Here is an 18134-nt window from a genome sequence, read left to right on the forward strand (position 1 = left end):
GATTCAGAGAAGAGCCATGAGAATGATTAAAGGAATAGAAAACACCTGCCTTATAGTGACAAACTCAAAGAACTCAATCTATTGAGAAGGTTAAGGGGTGACTTGATTACAATCTATAAGTACCTACATGGGGAACAAATATTTAATCATGAGCTCTTCAATCTAGCAGACAAAGATATAACACAATCCAATGTCTGGAAGTTGAAGCTAGACAAATTCCAACAGGAAACAAGGTACATTTTTAACAGCAAGGGTTATTAACCACTGGAATAATTTACCAATGGGCATGGTAGATTCTCCATCACTGACCATTTTTAAATCAAGATTGGATGTTTTTCTAAAAGATACACTCTGGGACTTATTTTGGGGACATTCTCTGTCCTGTATCATACAGGAAGTCAGACTACATGATCACCACAGTCCCTTCTGGCCTTGGAATCTATAAATCCCAGTGCAGAATTGGAGCCATACTTTGTTAGGAGGGAATTTGGGACTGAGGGTGAAAGATAAAAATTCAGCTTTTTTCACCGAAGTCAGCTAAAGGTGGACAGGTCTCACACGAGCTTCTTAGAACTGGTTGACGTTTTTCATTCAAAATGTTGTGTTGATGACATTTCGTTTGTTTAAATGGAAATGTGCATGTCCAAAGAATTTTGAGATGTTTTAATCAAAAAGCAAAAAAAAAGAAAAGAAAAAAAAAACTTTTTTTTTTAAAATCTAGTTTTCTGGCACCAAAAAAGAAAAAAAAGTCTTTGGATTTCATTGTTTCAGGGGGAAAAAAACATTTCCAGACCAACCCTAGAGCTTCCCCCTTGTTACTGTCTCCAATAACATGACAAATAAAAACAACAAGGAGTCTGGTGGCACCTTAAAGACTAACAGATTTATTTGGGCATAAGCTTTCGTGGGTAAAAACTTCACTTCTTCAGATGCAACATGACAAATAAATTGTCTCTCTGTAAGATCTGCATGGGATCACAACTGAATGAATTCCAGCTGAGAAAAACTCAGCCTGATGTCTCAGGTCATGTCTACACAGGAGCTCTCAGGGAAGTTAAGGCGAACAGAGGCAGCTAAAATGGGGATAAATAATATCTAAACTCCTTGTCTCGCAGCAGCGTTGTGGTTAGTTCATTCGTGTTTGAGATCCTCAGAGGAAAGGTGCTATAGAATGGCCATGTATTCAGAGTAGCGATTTGCTTGAATTTTGGCTCATCCCGGGCCATCTGCTACATTACACAGCACAGCGCATAGCTCTCTTCTACGGCCCTTAAACAACCTGCCCTATTGGAACCGGGAGCACGTATAGATGTACGAAATACGGCAGTGATGAAGAATGGGTACAGCAAGGAGCTTGGGGAAATTTAATCTCGATCATATTTTATTTTAAATATGTCTTAACATTTTAGGACGATGATGATAATAAAACCTTATTTCCACAGGAGATGTCCGAACGGTACATTGTGCTGTTCCCCTTCCAGCTGTTGATTCTATCAGTGGATCACATGAAGAAGGCGTTTGTCTACCAGGTAAAACACAGGGTTCCCTTTGTACCTTGTAGAGCCCCTGTTCACTGGAGCACTGGGCTTCATCCATCATGGCCCCAAGCTATCCCTTTGCTGTACGTCTGTGGCACAAATACAGTAACTAAATATCAGAACAGGGGCTCAACTAGAAAACTCTCTAGCTACAAAAGGAGCGTCCCGATCTGTGGGACTCCAAAGCAGAGGAAACCAGAGGGAGTTCCGGCCTGACCATCATCGGGGCGTGATGAGGAGGGAACAGACAACAGAAGGGAGAGAAAGAAATCACAGATGTATAGAATTATGAGCTGCAGGAGCAAATCAAAGAGTAAGGCATGTTGTCCAAAGCTTGGGGTGTGCCAACCTGGCAGGGTGATGGGGGGAGGGGCACAGTAGGTGTATGAATTAGCATGGGGAGCACTTTAACACCACATGGCAGGGTTGAATAATAGCAATACACACTCCTCCAATCACTTTCCATCCCTAGAGCTCAAAGCAGAACTAGATTTCATCCATAGATTCTTTACAAAGGATGTCAGTATCATTATCTCCATTTTACAGATGGGGAAACTGAGGCACAGAGCGGGGCAATTACTTGCCCAAGGTCATCGGCAGAGCCAGAAATCTGTCTCCTGAGTTCCAGTCCAGTGCTCTAGCAACTAGGTGATGCTGCCTCCCTTGAAAGAGCTGGGCCCAAGTGGCATTTCATTTTCCTGAAGTAGGGGACCAGCTTTCAGGAGGCAGGGAAACACTGGATGTGGGGGAAGTAGAGCCTGGCGTTATGGGAGAGGGCATGACTGAAAGAGCGCGGAGAGGAGGGCGTCACAATGATTGCTTTCTAACAGTAATTCCCCACTGCTGCAGGGCTTGCTTCCGCTGGCGGGGATGAGTGTGAGGGATGTGCCGAGTGACACCAGCTGCATGTTTGAAATGATGGGTAAGCCTTCTTTCTAGACGCCTGTGAAAGGCTTAAACAGGTGGAAGATCCTCTTGTGATGACAGGGGAAAGAGGGCCACTTGTCTCTGTGTTCATTCCAGGCACCTCCTCATCCCTCTTCCCGTGAACAGGGGTGTCCATGTGCCAAGCGCATGCAACAGGGATAAGGCCCAGGCAGGGCTAGGGGCATTGGGATTCCCAATCTTCACATGTAAATGCGGCAGCCACTGATTCTCAAGCCAGCAAAGCTTCATTGTTAACTGTGACCCTTCGTGCTCAAGTCACCCTAAATGATAGATCCTCCTGAATCTGCTCCCTCAAAGTGCTGAGCCCACCTCTTAGAGGCCAGTGTCTTTTCAAGCAGAGCAGGACAACTGTCTAATTCTGATGGGGACTAGCCCAGAACCCACCATCACGGACCACAAGATGTGGAGGAGCTTGTCTCAGCATCAGGAATAGAACGGGTCCCAAAGGAGATGCCTGCAAGGCTGGTTACCAGCTTGTGAAGTCTTGGGGTGGTGGGAGGAATTCACCCATCAGACCCAGAGGCAGTTCTGTCTTCTTCCTGGGATGCCAGAGCTGTGTGTTTCCTTCCATAGGGCCCATGATAGAATCCAGGATCATCTCATGCCCGAGTCCAGCTGAATTCCACATCTGGGTTCTCAGCATCCAGCAGCACATCAAGATGGCAAATGCTCACTGTCCAGCCCACCCCAGCAATATCATTCCTTTCCTGGTAAGCCTGCCCTGCTGCTGGTGGTGGGTAAAGCCCGGAGTAGATGCGGAGTGAATGGGATGGGGGCAGGAAACATTAGTGGCTCCAGAGTGCGGAGAGACTGAAGTCCTCTGTGCATTCCCAGGTGGGGGTATGATGCACCGAGGCCAGAAACAAAATACCAGAGCGATGGACACCAGGCCCATCAGCTGCAGTGAGCCCAGCCACCCCAAGCACAACCCTGTGCTACCTGAACTGACAATTAACAACCTGTTCTAGTGGCTGGAGGCAGACTCTAGACGGAGATGTGACCCCTTCCTCCAAGCCAGTGTACACCCTGAGGACACCACAGATCCATCATAGGCTGTAGAGAGCAAGTCTGCTAAAAACACTGTGAACTTTCATACCACTGGCATTTAGTTTTTCTAACTGGCTGAGACACATTCAGCCGAACGACTGGTTTTCTGAGGCACAGAACGGGGCTGTGATTGACAGACCATAGGGAAATAGTTAGTCAGGCCAGACATTCAACCTTCCTGTTAGTTACTGTCCCAAAAAGGAAGATTTGGTCTGAAGTGTCTACTGGCCTGTACCATACAGAGCCTCATAAGACACAACGCAATGTCATGAAGTGCTACCAGAGAACAGGCGTACACTGAAGTTGAGAATAGTCATGCATTTGGATGCTACTGAGGGATGGCATATTTTAATGCAGTGAATATTCTTAAGGTTTTTCATCCAGTTCTCCCCTTCAAATTCTGTCTTCATTCTTTCTAACTAGGAAAGGTTCAGATAAGCCCAGACCCAGCCTAGTCCGTCACTCCTCTCTCGAGCCTGACCACCTGAAAGTTCAATTAAGGGTCCTCTTCTTCCAATCACCTACGTAGTGTAAGGATGTTTCAGGACCAATTCGAACAGGCCCACGGGTTACCTCACAAACCCAAGGAAAGCCGACAAACCCACCGCTCACACCGAGTTCTTAGATCTTATTCCCCTTTTTAGCAATAACATACCTAGCAGTCCTGTTACATGACAGGGACTTTCCTTGTTTTCCCTAAGCACCCCCAAAAATACAATAACAGGGTGTTCAGATCTTAATATTCTTTGCCAGGAACCTTTGTTCACACTTTTCCATCTCTAAAAGATTATACAGATGTTATAACACCCACACAGGCCTACAAAACCTACATCTCCATTGCTTATACATCTACTAATGCATTGCTAATCAATGGTCCACTAGATACAGATTAGGCCTTTATTGTGTGATATGGGGTAAGCCCACCTAACCAATGCGTAACTCCCTTACCCTTAGCAGTTCATCCCCCTTCCAGCAATGCCTGCTTCACCCAACCTGTCCATCACTAAGTCTCCCTTTCAGAGAAAGGCCCACTCCACTCCAGTGCAGCAAGACCAAGGCACCGCTTGATTGTCCCCGCTGCTCCTATGTGCTAAAACGTAGCTGTGCTGTAGGGTTTACAGACTGCACAGGGGACTGAACAACCTGAAGTGTGTAAAATCTCAGGGACGGGGAGAGAATAGGCCACGGTGGTTGGTTGGTGAGAAAGGCCTTGACTAAATATTTTTCTCAAATCTTCCAACAAGGGGAAAGGGTGTTCAGGCTTATTCTTATGCCATTTAGAGACAGGCCTGATTAAAAACTCCAGGCCCAAACAGCTTTGAATTGGGGGGAAATTCTCATTTGGATCAGGCCCATTTCTATAACTGGGCCAAAACAGAACCTCACATCACACGAAATGTCCCCTCCCAAACCTGGGGGAAGTTTAGCTTCAGATGCAAATTTATCTAAGGTACTTATATGGACCCCATTCCTGTAGTATCTAAGCACTTCACACTCTGTAATATCTTTAGCCTCACAACATCTCTGTGAGGCAAAGCAGTGCTAATATCCCCATTTTACAGATGGGAAACTGAGGCACAGAATGGCTACGTGACTTGCCCAATGTCACACAGGAAGTCTGGGGCAGAGAAGGAACTCGAGCCCAGCTCTCTTAAATCCTATGCTACTGCCATAACCAGTGGAACATTCATCTAACACCTTCAAACCTCCAACAAACATCACACTTCTATTTTTATTCTCTTCTGTATTGCATTCTGATCTGTCTCGGAAAAGGTTCCATGTGATGAGCAGTGGAAGAAACGGAAGCTGATGAAGCATCTGTTTTACACCACCATTCTGAAGTGGGAAGGGAAACCCATCCAGCACCTAGGACGGATACACTACCTGGCCATGGTGCAGGTGGCTTATGCCAGCATGGGGGTAACGTACAGCATCTATTGCTCTAAAACATGTGAATCACCTTAGAAGGACTGGAAGCCCCTGGAGCTTGGGTTCACATGGAGTCACTGGACTGAGATAGCCTGGGGTCCTAGCTAGATGAGTGCATATGGGAACTACAGCTGGACAGGAATTTTTCAACCTATCAGTTTTTCACCATAAAATGCCGATGCCTCAAAACTAAAACTGTCTGAGAAACATACATTTCTGAAATGAAAAGTGTTGGGGTTTTTTTTGAGGCTAGATGACTTTTCATTTCAAAATTTTAGTAAATTTAGAGTCAAACAAAAGTTAGAAGGGTGGAAATGTCAAAATTAAAATAAAACATTTCAAAATTGTCAAAACCAAATGATCTGATTAACCCAAACTGGAATTTTGTCACGGTTTGTTGGTTCACAAGAAATTTCAAGATTACAATGTTTCTTCCCAATTTAAAATGGCAGAACTTTTCTAAATCTCAAGAATTCTCATGGGCTGGGAAACCCTAAATGGATCATCAATGACTTTTGGCTTGTGCGACATTATTATTCCATAAGCAATCTAAAAGAAATCAAGTGTCAGCCAAATAGTCTAGTGAAAAAGGATACCACAGTATCAAAGAGACAGACACAGATGATTTGTGGGTATGTAAAATATCCCTCATAAGTAGGGTGTGAAAAACAAGCAAGTGTGAAAAATTGGGACGGGGGTGGGGGGTAATAGACACCTATAGAAGAAAATGCCCCAAATATCGGGACTGTCCCTATAAAATAGGGACATCTGGTCACCTTACTCATAAGGTATCAAATACCTGTGTATTGTGATGTAGAGTGAGGTACATACCTATACAAACACACAGACACATTGCATTTACATGCAGCTATCTGTGAGGGGGGAAATAACACAGATTCTAAACTGATCAGTTTCGTAAGCCTTGTGTATTCTCTCTCATATATACTGTAGAGGATGTTGTCATGTATTTCTGTCCCAGATATGGACTGGCTACAAAGCTTGCTTATACACCCCAGATGTGTTCATCATAAGATCCTTTAATGCTCTGCCAGGTATGACTAAAAAGGCTAGCTTTAATACGGTATTTTGCACATCATGACACCTAGTGGCTGAACAGTATAATGCAGCCTAGCATTCCATGACAGATGACCTGTCAATATTTTATATTGTAGCTATAGCAAACAAAGGGGAAATACCTGCTTGTGGGGTGTGTGATGATGATGACTGAATGCTTGAAAGTGACCCTGTGATTTAGGATCTCTCTCCACACCCATTTTACACCACTACACATTCTGCTGTCAAGCTAAGACTGCCCTATTAAGTACAAGTTAGTGACTTTGCTATGTACCTCTCTCTGCAGGACTTTAAAGAGCGGCTATTGGTGCTGTTTCCAGAGGATCTGGTTTTCCTCTCCGTCGACAGAGAGAGAACCAGCATTGCGTATGAGGTAAATAAGGAAGCAGGTGTGGGGACTGTCTTGGGAAGAAAGGTTACCGAGCCTGTAGCGCGTGGTTAAAGGAGAGCTAAGGGGGGAATCCAAGAACCACCCTACAGGTGTTGGAAGGGAGAGGGGTTGATTAGGGTGGCCCAGGGAGGAATAACGAGGAGAGATGGGATGAAGCTGAGCTAAGGAAAACTTGAACTGAATATCAGGAAACGTGTCCTAACAATGAGAGCGGTGGAATCTTCTCCCAGCTGTGGAAACCACCATGCTTGGGATATTTAATACTAGCCTGGGCAATCCTGCACTAGTCTGAGGAGACGCACTTGGTGACTTCATACCCCTTCTCATTTCCCCCACCTCTTCTCTGGCAATTCCTCGTAAGGCTCTGTTAGAGTCCTTAAAAATCAGTGGGGTGGTGTATCAAATGGCCTCTGATCTCCATTTCTGCCCTAGCTCAGAGCTAACTCCCAGGATGCTCAAGGTAACTTCAGCTCCTAAACTTCAAAGCAGTCGCCACATGGGCTGACATCTGTACTGCTGAGTAACAGAAACTGAGCATGACAAGGTGGGTGAGCAAATATCTTTTACTGGACCAACTTCTCACCCACCTTGTCTCTCTAATATCCTGGGACTGACACCGCTACAATAGCACTGCAGAAACAGAGGCAGTTACTTTCCAAGGAACTGCAATTATAAGAACATTGCATCTAGAGCAAAAGATGCAGCAACAAAAATAACACGAAGGAACCACAGGGACAGAGCTGGGTCCTAAATATCCGTATTTGCTAAATAGACACATACATCCTGCCGCTCTTACTGGATGCTAGCAGCTTCTATAACGTAGCACACCAGGAGCACTATTAGAGGGAGGCTACCCTGTGCCTGTACACTGCAGGCATTTTCTCTTTCCTTTTCTCTTTGAAGGGAAAACTCCCTCTAGCTGGGATCCAGGCAAAGGAGAAATCTGCTGTGCTGGGGCGGCTGGAATTTGAAATCACAGGTATGCCTGGGATTGATGATCGTGGTGAGAACTGATTGTGCCATGAGGATTTTTGCATTGCAATGGAATCAGCTGTCCCTTCCGTAACTGTTTAGTCCAGGCCTGTGGTAAGGTGGCCCCAGGTGAGGACACTAGACTAGACAGGCCGTGTTTAGCTAATAGGGCTACAGGCTCTGCCTGTATCCAGCAGCCTCACTGAAGGATCCTCTTCCCAGCCATTATCTGAGCCCTGCCTTTTCTCTACCACAAGAGACTCTAGCTACATAAAATCAGCCTCCTCTCCCATTCACACCCCTCCGCTCAGGCTACACCTAACCCAGGCCGGAGCACTCACCCCCCAATGCACTCGCCTTGCTGCTGGCTATCAGGCTTTTATGGTCTTCTGTGTTCCCTGATTGGCCCATCTGCTCCAGCCCTGTCTCATTACTCCACCCTGTACACCTGTGAGAGATCTGAGCCGGTGTAGGGAGGGGAGGAGGCGGGGGGGGGGGTTAACTCTTTGCCTGCTGGGACGCAGCTGGAATACCTGTGCCCTCTCCCAGTGTATGCTGATAACACATGGGCCAAGAAGGATGCGTGGACTATTCCTGCACCAAAACGTTCCCACATGCCTCACTGTTCTCTTGGCAGGAAGCCTGACGGAACCGATCCTGGTCACCTGCTCCACCGCTGAAGATTATGAAAAATGCCTCTTCTACCTACAAAAGGTCCTCGTCAGACATGACCCCCATACACTTTCTTTGCTCTGTGGCTGTTGTGGCTTCTGCTTTTCCAACCTGGGACTTTCCCAACCTTACGCACAACTGCTTATCCGCCTCCTACTCCTCCCTCTCACCCCCCCCACCCCCCCGATAAGGGTCCTCCATGATTCAAAACCAGTTAGCACTCAGAGTGACCATTCAGCTTCCTTGGAACTCATCCTCCCACCTAAAGGGTTCATCATGGGGGACCACAGTACTTTTTCCTAATCAGAATGTAAGTGTGTATCACATACAATCACCCTGGAGGTTTGAACACCTCACCTCCACTGCAGAAAGCATAAGCCACTACAGCTTGACCTAAAGGGCAGAGACCGCTAGCTAGTCACTTTTAGTAGAGTCATATGCTCTGTGGATCATGCACAGAGGGAGACACATGGCATATACTGAACATTTGATTGCCTCTGCACCATACTTGGGGTTCACAAAAAGGTGATGGTGAACTGGGCTGCAAGTTTTTAAAAGTAGAAAAGCTCTGAGCCCCTTGAGAACTTGGATTGAGAAAGGCTGCACCTTTTCTGAATGCTTAAAATCTTTAAAGCGCTTAAAGTCTTTCCAGCAGCATGGCTGTATTAGTGCATTAATCTGCTGACATCAATCTGTTCCAGCCTGAGCAAAACCTTGACACTGTGACTGTCCAGCCACCACCAATAGTGCCGAAGAAATCGCTGCAGCGTTAGAACTATGGAGCCTATGGAAAAGGCCCAGTGAAAGCGCTAACTGGAGGGGCCAAACTGATGGCTAAGGATGCTGGAGGAAGGAGCCCACCACTGGCAAAACTAGAGATGGACCAGAAACAACTTGAATCCAAACCCCTTCAGACTGAGAAGGTTGAATTGTGAGTCCTCGATCTGAACCTACCCTGTGGGGTATGGTCCGCGGCTGGACTCATTCATTTGTGCCCAGATTAGCTGCTGTTCCCGATGGCCTGTTGGAACCCCCTGGATATAATCCCGGTTGATCAGACTCCTTGGGGAGGAATCCTTCCTGGTTTGATCACTTTATTTATTGGCTGCTGCTTCTTGGAGAGAGAAATAACCTAAGGTAGTGTGTAAATAGGATGAATAAAAGTCCAAGCCTTGTGCAGAAAGGACCATTCCTGTGACAGAGTTTAAGGCCAGACGGGACCGCCCAATCATCAAGGCTGACCTCCCGTATAGCACGGGCCACCAACACCCGCACACGAAACCCAGCACCCAGAATGAGACCAAAGTATCACAGCCCAGAGGAGACTAGACCAGTATGTGCCACAGGCAGAGACTAGGAGGGATGGAGGTGCACCAGTGCCTGAGGCCCATGAAGGAGCAGGGAAGTAATCAAGTGTGATATACCCAGATAATCCTGACTAGTGACCTGCACCCACCTGCTGCAGAGGAAGGTGACCCCCACCCCACCCACCGTCACTGCCAATCTGAGTTGGGGGCAAATTCCTTCCTGACCCGACATATGGCGATCAGCTAGACCCTGGGCCTGTGAGCGAGAACCAGCCAGCCAAGCATCTGAGAGAGAGACTGCTTGGTGTCATGTCACAGGCCTGGCCCTCCCCATCCAATGGCCCCTGTCTGCCCGTGGCCATCCCGTACACTTCCAAGGAAGGAGATTGATAAAAAGAAAACCGGGATGCATTGGGAAGTGAAGGGAATCCCTTCCTGACCCCTGCAGGTGGCTGGCTGAAGCTCTGTGCATGAGCTTTTAGATGTAAATCAGAAGCGACCCCAAGGGCTGCCCAGCCCTGCCCCCCACCCTCACAAGGAACCCCATCACACTCTCTCTCAAAACTAATTAAGTTGTTTGCTTCCCAGCTCCTACTGGGAGGCTGTCCCAGGACCTCCCTCCTTGGATGGTTAGAAACCCTCTTCTAATTCCCAGCCTGAAGTGGTTTAGGGCCAGTTTACCCCCATTTGTTCTTATGCTAACGTTGTCCTTTAGCTTAAATAGCTCTTCTCCCTCCCTGGTGTTTACCCTTCCCCCCGCCCCCTGGATGTATTTAAAGAGCGTAATTGGGTCACTTCCCCGGGGGTCCCAGGTTCTGAGGCACCTCACTACCACCTGCCCTTAGCATGAGGCAGTGGTCCGTGCTTGCAGTGGATCAGCTCCCTGAAACCACCAGCCTCTGGCAACACAAGCACTCCCTTCCAAGTGTCCACTGGCCTCATGCTCCCTCTGTGGGCGTTAGCAATGAGCACACACTGACCCCTGAGTCCTCCGAGCAGCCCTCTGGAGCATGCACCCCTGGTCCACTGAGGACTCCCAGAACTCTCAGATCCGCTATTCCCAAAGCTGGCAAAAGTCAAATCAGGAGCCCCACTTTACTGAACCCACCACACTTAGATTTGTAGAGAGAGAGAGAGAGAGAGAGAGAGAGAGAGAGAGAGAGAAAACAAGAATACGTTTATTATTAAAAACAGAGATTCAAGTGATCGTGAGTAAGAATATTGGACATAAATGGTTACACAGAAAACAAAATCATACCATACTTCCTAGAGCCTAAACTTAAAACAAGGCATTCCCCTGTCTCCTACAAGATAGCTTATCCCGAGTCCTTTTCCCAGTGTTTTCAACCAGATGGCTCGAGATCCCCTTTTCACAAAATCAAGCCAGATGGCAGCTTGTCTTCATGGAAGGAGCCAAGGGTGTCTTTCTGCTCCCCCAAATATACCAGTACAAACCTTTGATGTTCACCTTCAAATAGGGTCCTCCCACCCCCACTGTTTACCTCTTCCTGTTAATTTCCTTCTGAAGTCTCTGCCAGCACTTCAACAGCATTTGACTCAGCATGCTAATAGATTGTATTGTATGACACACAATACCCTGTGATCCACCAGGGAGGTAAGTGTCTCCCGCCCCATGTCTGGAGAAATCGGTCTCAAGACACCCGACCTTTCACTGGCCTGCTTTTACCTACAGACCTAGCAAACATATTCTTAGTATATATACACAATTCCTCACTTATTCTCTGTCCATACATCTCACAACGGTTAGGATGACCAGTGCAAAACAGGCTTTCAGTAGAGAACTACACGATCCCTTTTGGTGAACCCACGGGATCCCTGTGCCCGTGCCCTGTGCCAGTTGGCATCAAGAGCATCCTTGATTCACAGTAATCATATCGCCTTCTTTTTGCTAGGCCAAACAAGCCAAGCTCTCATAAGATAGGCCCTCCATCCCCCTGATCATCCTAGTAGCTTTTCTCTGCACCTCTTCCAGTTTGAATTTATCTGCCATGAACATAGACCTGTCTCTTCCTTGTGTTGGTATGAATCTGTTTTATGTCCTGCAGGGCCGGCTCCAGGCACCAGGCAACCAAGCTGGTGCTTGGGGCGGCACCTGGAGGGGGGCGGCGCGGCGCTCGGGCCGACGGGGAGAGCGGGGCCACAGCCGGGGCTCGCCGCCCTCTCGCCGCCCTGCCCCCGCCGGGGCTCGCCGCCCTCCTCCCAGGGCTCCGGCCGCCCTCCCCTCCGGCGCCCTCGCCCCGGCCGCCGGGGGGAGAGCGGAGCCCCCGCCGGGGCTCGCCGCCCTCCCCCCCCGGCGCCCTGCCCCCGGCCGCCGGGGGGAGAGCGGAGCCCCCGCCGGGGCTCGCCGCCCCCCCCCGGGCTCCGCCCCCCCCCGCGGGGGGGGGGGGGGGCAGCCGGAGGCTTTTTTGCCTGGGGCGGCAAAAAAGCCAGAGCCGGCCCTGATGTCCTGTCTTGCAGTTCTCTATACTTCATCCTCATTTTTCCTTAGGCTCTGGTCCCTGGCAATCTCTATCATCTCTTACTCTCTTCTGCAGGGACTGGCTTCCCTTCTTTCCTTCCTCACCACCCCATTGTCTGCCTCCTTCTCCTGCTCATACCCCAGTGCAGCAAACCTGTTACTCGGCCACCACTAGCTGTTCTTTTCCTCTGCCTTGTTCTCATGGTCATGTTCTCCCATGGATCACCCTCCTCTTCTGGCATTTCACCCTCCGGGTCCTTTTGTTCAGCAGGTATCCGCAATTCTCGAGTTGTCTGTGTCACCTGCTCTCTCCTCTCCTGCATTATACCTTCAAATCCTTGTCTGAATTCCATCATCTCCAGGGGCATCTCTAAGCCTTGGATCTTCTCTGCCATGAGCTCTGTCAAGCGAATTTCATGCATAAGTAGCTTCCCGCAGATACCCACTCAAGGATGCTGTACATCCTGCAGCTTCTGTATCCGACCATCTTCTTTGTCTTCTCACCTCCTCAGGTCACTTCTAGTGCTGCCTCAGTAGCCATCGTCTTCCTTTCCTAGACCCTATTCCTAGAAAAAAAGAAATGGGGGGCAACCCAAACTGCCACAGAAATGCTGATCTCCACTGTTACCTGCTACCTGTTTGCATTCAAGTTCGCTAGTGACTGGCTTTTAAACCTAACCAAGCGAGGTCAGCACCTCCCTTTCCATATTACATCCATATTTAGGAGCCTAAAGCAATGGCCTGATTTTTAAAGGTGCTAAATAAATTAATGGAGATATCCTATCTCTTAGAACTGGAAGGGACCTTGAAAAGTCATTGAGTCCAGCCCCCTGCCTTCACTAGCAGGACTGAATACGGATTTTGCCCCAGATCCCTAAGTGGCCCCCTCAAGGATTGAATTCACAACCCTAGGTTTAGCAGGCCAATGCTCAAACCACTGAGCTATCCCTCCCCCCACAGTTCCCATTGGACAACTCACATTACTCATGTAAGAGCTGCAGGATTGGGCCCTTAATTTTTGTTTCAAGCGCTACTCATGGTGTTTCCAGAACTCAACATGAATTCTCCATCCATAAGCCACTGGTCTGGGCTATCATCTATAATGTTAACTGACCGCCCACAGTTTTGTTTCTTATCATAAACAACCAAAAGAGCATCAGGTAACTCAGGAAATGGTGTCCATTTCTAAGAAATCTGCCTTTGGGTCATAGCTTAATCAGACTTCTGGTCTGTTAATGACATCTTGTGTATTTTCCATAAACAGTAAAATCTGCCTTGAGAGAGGCTTGAGGAATTGACAAATAACAGGTGCTAGACGGAGGTGGCTCTTCTGATAAAAAGAGAAGAAGAACTGAACACAATATGCTTGAGACATTCTAGGGGTCACTCTCTTAGGGTCAAGATAGTTTCCAGGAAGGATGGTGTCTTGTTTAGAATCACAGAACTGGAAGAGACCTCGAGAGGTTATCTAGTCCAGTCCCCTGCACTCAAGGCAGGACTAAGTATTATCTAGACCATCCCTGACAGGTGTTTGTCTAACCTGCTCTTAAATATCCCCAATGATGGAGATTCCACCACCTCCCTGAGCAATTTATTCCAGTGCTTAACCACCCTGACAGTTAGGAAGTTTTTCCTAATATTCAACCTAAACCACCCTTGCTGCAATTTAAGCCCACTGCTTCTTGTCCTGTCCTTAGAGGTTAAGAACAACAATTTTTATCCTTCCTCCTTGTAACAACCTTTTATATACTTGAAAATACTATACATATACTTTTGAATAGGTTTCATTGTATATTGGAGAGAGAGAGAGAGAGAAAGTGTGTGTGTGTGTGTGTGTGTGTGTGTGTGTGTGTGTGTGTGTGTGTGTGTGTGTGTGTGTGTGTGTGTGCGTGTGCGCACACACGCGTGCTTTTGGGATTGGGACTGAAATTTAGACCTGAACTGAGATTCAAATTTTGCAGTGACACAAACACAGATCCAAATAAAGATACAGAGCTCTCTGAACGGAAACTGTAATGTATGAAGATTTCTTTGCCTAGGGACTCTGAACGGGTAACTTTTGTTTTCTTTGAACCACGTCTCAATCATCTGTTGCTGAAATGCCCCAGGAGTTACAATCATGCACAGTTAGGGGTTTCCCCCCTGAATCAGAACCATGAGACGCCAAGAACTGAACTGACTTTTCCGTCCATAATAAGTCCTTGGCAAGCAGTTAGATAGGTAGGAAGTAGAAATGTTTCTTTAGCCAGGCATAAAGTGGATGGGCCACTCTGCAAACTTCCCCCATGGACTATAGCTGTGTTCAATGCATCAGTACTAACAGACAGCGCCACCTGCTAGTCCATCAAGAGTTGAAACTGTTCTGCTAGTCCCCGGCCTATCAAACAGTTTTGCTTCTCCTTCTTGACCATGTTAGCATTATCTAAGCACTGTTCTCCAGCTCCGATGATACTAAGTAGCTGGAAAACTGGCTTACCCGGCTGTCTGGAAATCCCCAGTTCCTACAGCAGAGGAGGTGTTGAGAGGGGAGGGAGGATTAAAATAGATGATACTGCTGGTTTGGACTGTGGGCAGAGCCGTTGGAGGGCACAGGCAGGGCCAGATTAAGGTTATGAGGGGCCTAAGGCTAATGGGAGGGAAAGGCCTAAGTATGAATGACATATTGTAAAAAAAAAACCCGATGAAGTCATCAAACATTTCTCTACATACATATTTGCATATTATTTATTTATGTAAAATTAACATGTTTATTCTACTCTCGCGACACGCAATTCTTCAAACAGATACTTCTGAGTGAGAGGTAGCACAAGGGCTGCTACGCTCTCCTTCTCTTAGGCCGCCTTCCTCCTAGGTGGTGGAGTGCTCATTTGTCTGAGGATGAACACTGCAACATTCCCCATCCTGCTCACCTCTTTCCACCTTGTGCTTCTACCCTCAGCTCTTCACGGGGCACAGTGCAAAGCCAAGCCCTGTAGGTGTTTCCCGCAAGCTATGGACTCTACACCAGAGGTTCTCAAACTGTGGTCTGTGGACCACCGGTGGTCCATGAGCTCCATTCAGGTGGTCCATGGATAGTTCCCGCTAAGGTACACGCCTGGGCGGTGGCACACAAGAGAATGAAGGACCACCCACCTAATTAGTGGAGCCACGCAGGCGTGGCTCCACTAATTAGGTGCCTGGACCCTGGAGAAGACGCACATGTACGGTGAGGTGGTGGCCTTGGGGGAATTAAGGGGTAGGTGGGAGGAGGCAGTGGGGTGAGAAGAGGGGGTGGGGGGAATTTGGGACATACAGGGCTGCGGCGGCCAAAGAGGTGACTTTCCCCAGCTCCAGGGCTGCGGCTGCTGGGGAGAAACGTCCCTCCTTCCCAGCCTCAGCTCTGTGGCTGCTGTGGCAGGGGAGTGACCCCTCCTCCTACTCACATCCATTGCATTAGAAAGGTAAGACTACTGATATTAAAATATGAGTTGTGTGCTTTTATTTGTAGAACAAATTTTTTTTAATTATGGTTTTTTTTTATATAGCGCTTTTATCCAAAATGCTTTACAATAGTTAGCTAACGGTACAAATAATGTTTGGAAAGATAATTAAGTGGTCCACCGAGACCCTCAGCAATTTTCAAGTGGTCCATGAAAAAAAAAGTTTGAGAACCACTGCTCTACACCACACACCCTATCTCACTCTGGGAGGCAGCCAGCTTTTATTATGTAAAAGAAAACCACTCAGGAGTAAAATCCAGTGAAGTAGAGGAAATAGCAGTGGGAAAATGACATTGGGTGGCATTGTATTTTAGGCAGTCTTGCTCTGAAAGCTGCCTCCCAGTGTTGCACTGGCTGAGGACAATGAATTACTGTTTTCATATTGAACCCAAATATAGTTTGTGGGATGATACCCAATTTGTGTAGTTAATCTCCAGTGATTCACCACATCAGGCCACTTGGTCACCAAGCTCTTCCACAATTAGAATCATAGAATAGAATCATAGGACTGGAAGGGACCTCGAGAGGTCATCTAGTCCGGTCCCCTGTACTTATGGCAGGACTAAGTATTGTCTATTCTAGAATGTGTGATCAGCAGCTCTGACACGAGGTTTTTTAAGCATGAGTTCTGTGTGCACCAGCCCCCTACAGTTTGCATTTGTTTGTTTTAAGCTTTCTGTAAGAAAAAGGTAACAGCTAGAAGGGACACAGATCTTTAGATGGTTGCCCAGTCATAATATTTAGTACTTCTGTACCATGTTAGCTCCTCAGAATCACTGTACAAACATTAAACAAACTTAATCTAAAGCCTTTCAGCTTTTGAATGACCAGGAGTTGACAAAACAGAGCTATTCCCTGTTGTGTTCTCTGCCGCGCTGAACAAAAAGACTTCATTGAAAATCAGCATCTTAAAAGAACCATTAAGGATCTTTCAAAAGAACAGTCCAACCAAGACTGCTGTAGTGACACCCTTGTTACATCAGGTCTGTTTTTCGTTTCAGGCTGGTGTAGAATGAAGGGAGAGCTTCCTGTTTCGTTTGCCTGTGTAAACCAAGCAGACCTTGCTTAATCTTTTCCCCTTAAAGTGCTCAGAGGTTAAGGGAGGAAAGTGAATGAGATTCTGCCTATACCAGGTGTGAAAAAACAGAAGGGACCAAAATCTAGTCTTGTGCAAAAATCTGTTCTCCCTGAAGTCAATAAGGCTACCAGGTGTAATTGTCAGCAGGAATTGGCCTGTGTTCTCATTCCCGTCTCGAATCACATTCCAGGTTTACCCAACATTTTCCACTTGGGAAAGAAGTTAGTTTGAGTTGGGGCAGAAAAATGAGGACTAACTTTAGGTTTATTTAGCTTTAAATTTTTGGAATGAAACTCAAAAGAAATCAAATGTGAGGTATTTTTATGATGGATTGAACTGCTAGAGAACCAGCAAATGGACAGAACCTGCCTTTAGCCTATTCAGCCAGTCTTTCTATCATAGCCTCCTAAGAAGTGGATTTAGAATCCTTGCGGGAGAGGGGAGGGAGAAACCTACAACATTGTATGTTGAGCTTCCTCCAGCGCTTTTGCAACCCCTTAAAAGTACAGAGATGCGTTGGCCTGTGGAACTGGGCTGAGCATAATGGAAGAACTTGGTGGCCTGTGCATCCTAGTACAGAAAAACACACCAAAGAAAAAAATTGGATGTCTTTGATTTTTAGTACAGTTCAATACAGTATTGAACCCAGTGCATCATAAAACTGAAGCCCCTCGATGGAAGGTTCTGTAAAAGTTAAAGGATTGGGATCCAGAATGGGATGGTTTGGTTTGGTTTTCCTACAAATGGGTGGGAATTCGTTCCTTATACCTGGGAGGGGCAGCAGTTCTGGCTGGAGCTGGATAGAGTGTGGGCAGGTTCTGTGCAAGCTTCCCACCCTACCGCTGTGGTACTGCCGCTTCCCCCCGCCACTCACCAGTTGTCCAGAAACAGGACCCAGCACACACGGAAGATGATGGTGACAAGCACTAGGACCCAGCGTCCTGGAGCTGCCAGCCAGCCTCAGCAGAGGAGAGGGACAGAGGGAGCTTCTTCCTCCCCCACCCCCCCCCCACCCCGACAGCTAAGCAAAGCTCTGGAGAAATGGGGGGGCAATGCCTGCTCAAACTACACCCACGGCTGGCACGGGTTCCTGTGGTAACCGGATTTTTAGCGTCCGGTCACCAGTGTTAACCAGATCCCCGGCAACGTGTTCCTGCAGCGCGGGGAGGCTGCTGGCTGAGCTCCTGCCAAGCCAGGGGGGCTGCTTTGCCTTCCCTGCT

At 47.5% G+C, this 18134-nt stretch overlaps 1 protein-coding gene across 1 annotated transcript; it reads left to right on the forward strand.

Moving 5' to 3' along the window:
* Positions 1 to 1445: 1445 nt before the first annotated feature.
* Positions 1446 to 9344, forward strand: LOC135893347 (rho guanine nucleotide exchange factor 7-like). The gene is made up of 8 exons (XM_065421140.1): positions 1446 to 1529; positions 2388 to 2460; positions 3060 to 3196; positions 5307 to 5453; positions 6823 to 6909; positions 7831 to 7930; positions 8537 to 8619; positions 9273 to 9344. Exons 1-8 carry the CDS (start codon positions 1446 to 1448, stop codon positions 9342 to 9344), a joined length of 783 nt encoding a protein of 260 aa, XP_065277212.1.
* Positions 9345 to 18134: the final 8790 nt, after the last annotated feature.

This window comes from Emys orbicularis, chromosome 22, assembly GCF_028017835.1.
Source record: "Emys orbicularis isolate rEmyOrb1 chromosome 22, rEmyOrb1.hap1, whole genome shotgun sequence".
In the NCBI taxonomy this organism is placed as follows: domain Eukaryota; kingdom Metazoa; phylum Chordata; order Testudines; family Emydidae; genus Emys; species Emys orbicularis.